At 47.9% G+C, this 1,972-nt stretch overlaps 1 protein-coding gene across 1 annotated transcript in view; it reads left to right on the top strand.

Moving 5' to 3' along the window:
- Positions 1-1,972, top strand: part of LOC101997854 (BTB/POZ domain-containing protein KCTD14) — an 11,892-nt gene that overhangs the window by 2,149 nt on the left and 7,771 nt on the right. Inside the window, exon 2 of the mRNA XM_013349426.2 lies at positions 559-702. Coding sequence (XP_013204880.1) covers positions 559-702 — 144 coding nt within the window. The remainder of the gene's footprint in view (positions 1-558; positions 703-1,972) is intronic.

Below are 1,972 nucleotides of genomic sequence, written 5' to 3'. Positions count from 1 at the left end.
TCTTTACTTTTTCTTTTAGTTATTTGAGACAGAGTCTCATGAGGCCCAGGGTATCTCTAAATTCGCCACGGAGTGGAGGATGACACCAAATGCCTGATCTTCCATGGTGCACCTCTATAATTATAGGACTTGGGAGGTGCAAGCAAGAGAATTAGAAGTTCAAGGTCAGTCTTGGCCAGTGTGGGATTCCCCTCTGTATGCTATGAATATGTTTTATTACCATTGGTTAATAACGAAGCTGCTTCAGCCTATAGGAAGTCAGAATATAGCCAGACTGGAAGAGATACATAGAATAAGTGGAGTCAGAGAGACACCATGTAGCTGCCAAAGGAGACAGATGCTGGAACCTTGCCTGGTAAGCCACAGCCTTGTGGTGATACACAGATGAATAGAAATGGGTTAATTTAAAAATGTAAGAGTTAGCTCTTAAAGGGACAGGACAGATCATTACACACATCATTGCTCCTTCAACTGCCCTGTCTGGCTGTCATCGCTGCTGATGACCGTACTGGGCTCCCGTAGTGTAAATATGTTTTAGAGAAGACTTTTCTCACTCAGAACTAAGGCATGGAACAGGATGAGCCTGCCGGCAAACCAACTCAAGGAGCTCAGCCAGGAGTCTCTGCCCGCCAACCAACTCAAGGAACGCAGCCAGGAGTCCGGGATCTTGGGCTTTGACCCGGACATTTTTTTTGAAACAGGATTTCACTGTGTAGTCCTGGCTGTCCTGGAATTCACTCTGTGGACCAGGCTGAAGTTGAACTCAGCGAGATCCGTCTGCCTCAGCTTCCCGAGTGCTATAGACCAGGCTGGTCTCGAACTCACAGAGATCCGCCTGCCTCTGCCTCCCGAGTGCTGGGATTAAAGGCGTGCGCCACCACCGCCCGACTCATGCTCTTCTTTCTAACTGTATTTCTGGTCTTTGTAAAAACACCGTTCTGGGGATGTCCAGGTTCGGAATGGCTCTTGGCTTGGCCCACAGCTGCATGAGCTCTGGAGAGCCTTGGGTACATGGCTTTGTCATCAACCCGTGAACATTAAATCCTGAGATAAAGACATAACAAAGCAGGACTTTTTCCTTCAAAGTATGTTCTGATCTCAGAGGAGGAAGTCAGCATGGAAAACAATGGGACACTTCCCTGGAACTAGAGTGGAACAAGAGTTGCCCTTCATGATCAGGACCGACTGCCTTTCTATTGGCCCCTCACTTCCTGTTTCAGCTGCTAAGCCAGAAAGTTCTCAGTAACAGCTCCAAAAGGCATATGCTACTACAAAGTATTGCGCTTTCAGGTTTCTGGGTCTAGGTCAACATCTAGACCAGTCGGTTGGTGTAGTCACCCCACAGCCAGGTGATCACACCTCTGTGTGGAAATTCAAGGATTTCCAGGTAACACTAGCCTACCATCCATCAGAGAAGGAAAGAACCAGGACAGCTCCTGGAAATCCCTCACCAGCAGGTAATCTCATGAATGAGGTCTTCTGAGCAAACATTGCTAAATCTCCCTGGTGTGTCTCGGTTCACTGTTAGGGAGGTGGTCTTTTTTACCTTGTCACGTTGTCAGTGCCTGGACAGACCAGATTCAGAGCGCCTCAGGTCACTACAAAGTCTACTAAGAGTGACTTTGGCCAAGACTAGACAGGTTCTTCAGGTAGAGTTGCACAGCAATCTCTATAGAGAGTAAAATGATCATGTGGGTAGACTGCCAGAGGCCATAGGGTGTTTAGCTGGCATTTCCAAAGCAAAGGGCGAGGGCCCCGCTACTTGTCTGAAACATACCCGACTTTCAGAGCCGGTTCCAGTTGCTCACACCTGACCCCTTTCTCTTTCATCCATTCTCTCTTTGCCAGAAGACTCTGCTTTGTGTGTAGAGCTGATGACTTGATAAAACCTTCCTCCATTTTCAGACTTTCCAGAGCCAAAGAGAACTTTCTTTTCTGCCCTTGTTCTGCTCCACTCTCTTGCCAGGACTGC

Source organism: Microtus ochrogaster, chromosome 18 (assembly GCF_000317375.1).
Source record: "Microtus ochrogaster isolate Prairie Vole_2 chromosome 18, MicOch1.0, whole genome shotgun sequence".
Classification (NCBI taxonomy): Eukaryota; Metazoa; Chordata; class Mammalia; order Rodentia; family Cricetidae; genus Microtus; species Microtus ochrogaster.
The sequence above is the reverse complement of the archived record's forward strand: the minus strand, read 5'-3'. Positions and strand labels throughout refer to the sequence as shown.